We start from the raw sequence: 323 nt of genomic DNA, 5'->3' as shown, positions 1-323 counted from the left end.
CTGCGCTGCTGCTACTGCTACATCTCCTGCAGAAGCAGCAAAAGCAGCAGCAGCAACAGCAGCAGCAGCACCAGCCACTACTACTACTACTACTACTGCTGCTGCTGCTGCTGCTGCTGCTGCAGCTGCTGCTGCTGCTGCTGCTGCTGCTGCTGCCTCACCATCAGGGCATCGTTTCCTCTTCGGCATGGGGGCCCCCGCTTTGTGGTTGGATAGGCCCGTGTTGGTGTCGCTTACAACCCGCACCAGTGCGTATGCTCGCTGTAGGTTGTTTTCGGCTGTCTCCAGTAAAGAAACTATCAGCTGCAGCAGCAGCAGCAGCA

At 57.9% G+C, this 323-nt stretch overlaps 1 protein-coding gene across 1 annotated transcript in view; it reads right to left on the bottom strand.

Annotated features, from left to right (window-relative positions):
• The window catches only part of EMH_0032980 (uncharacterized protein), a gene marked incomplete at both ends in the record, with an annotated part of 3,237 nt that overhangs the window by 1,219 nt on the left and 1,695 nt on the right, over nucleotides 1–323 (bottom strand). Inside the window, one exon of the mRNA XM_013494697.1 lies at nucleotides 72–323. Coding sequence (XP_013350151.1) covers nucleotides 72–323 — 252 coding nt within the window. The remainder of the gene's footprint in view (nucleotides 1–71) is intronic.

The sequence above is a fragment of the Eimeria mitis genome, genomic scaffold (assembly GCF_000499745.2).
Source record: "Eimeria mitis Houghton genomic scaffold, Emh_scaff1253, whole genome shotgun sequence".
In the NCBI taxonomy this organism is placed as follows: domain Eukaryota; phylum Apicomplexa; class Conoidasida; order Eucoccidiorida; family Eimeriidae; genus Eimeria; species Eimeria mitis.
Note: the sequence above shows the minus strand (reverse complement) of the source record. Positions and strands in the feature narration are given on the sequence as shown.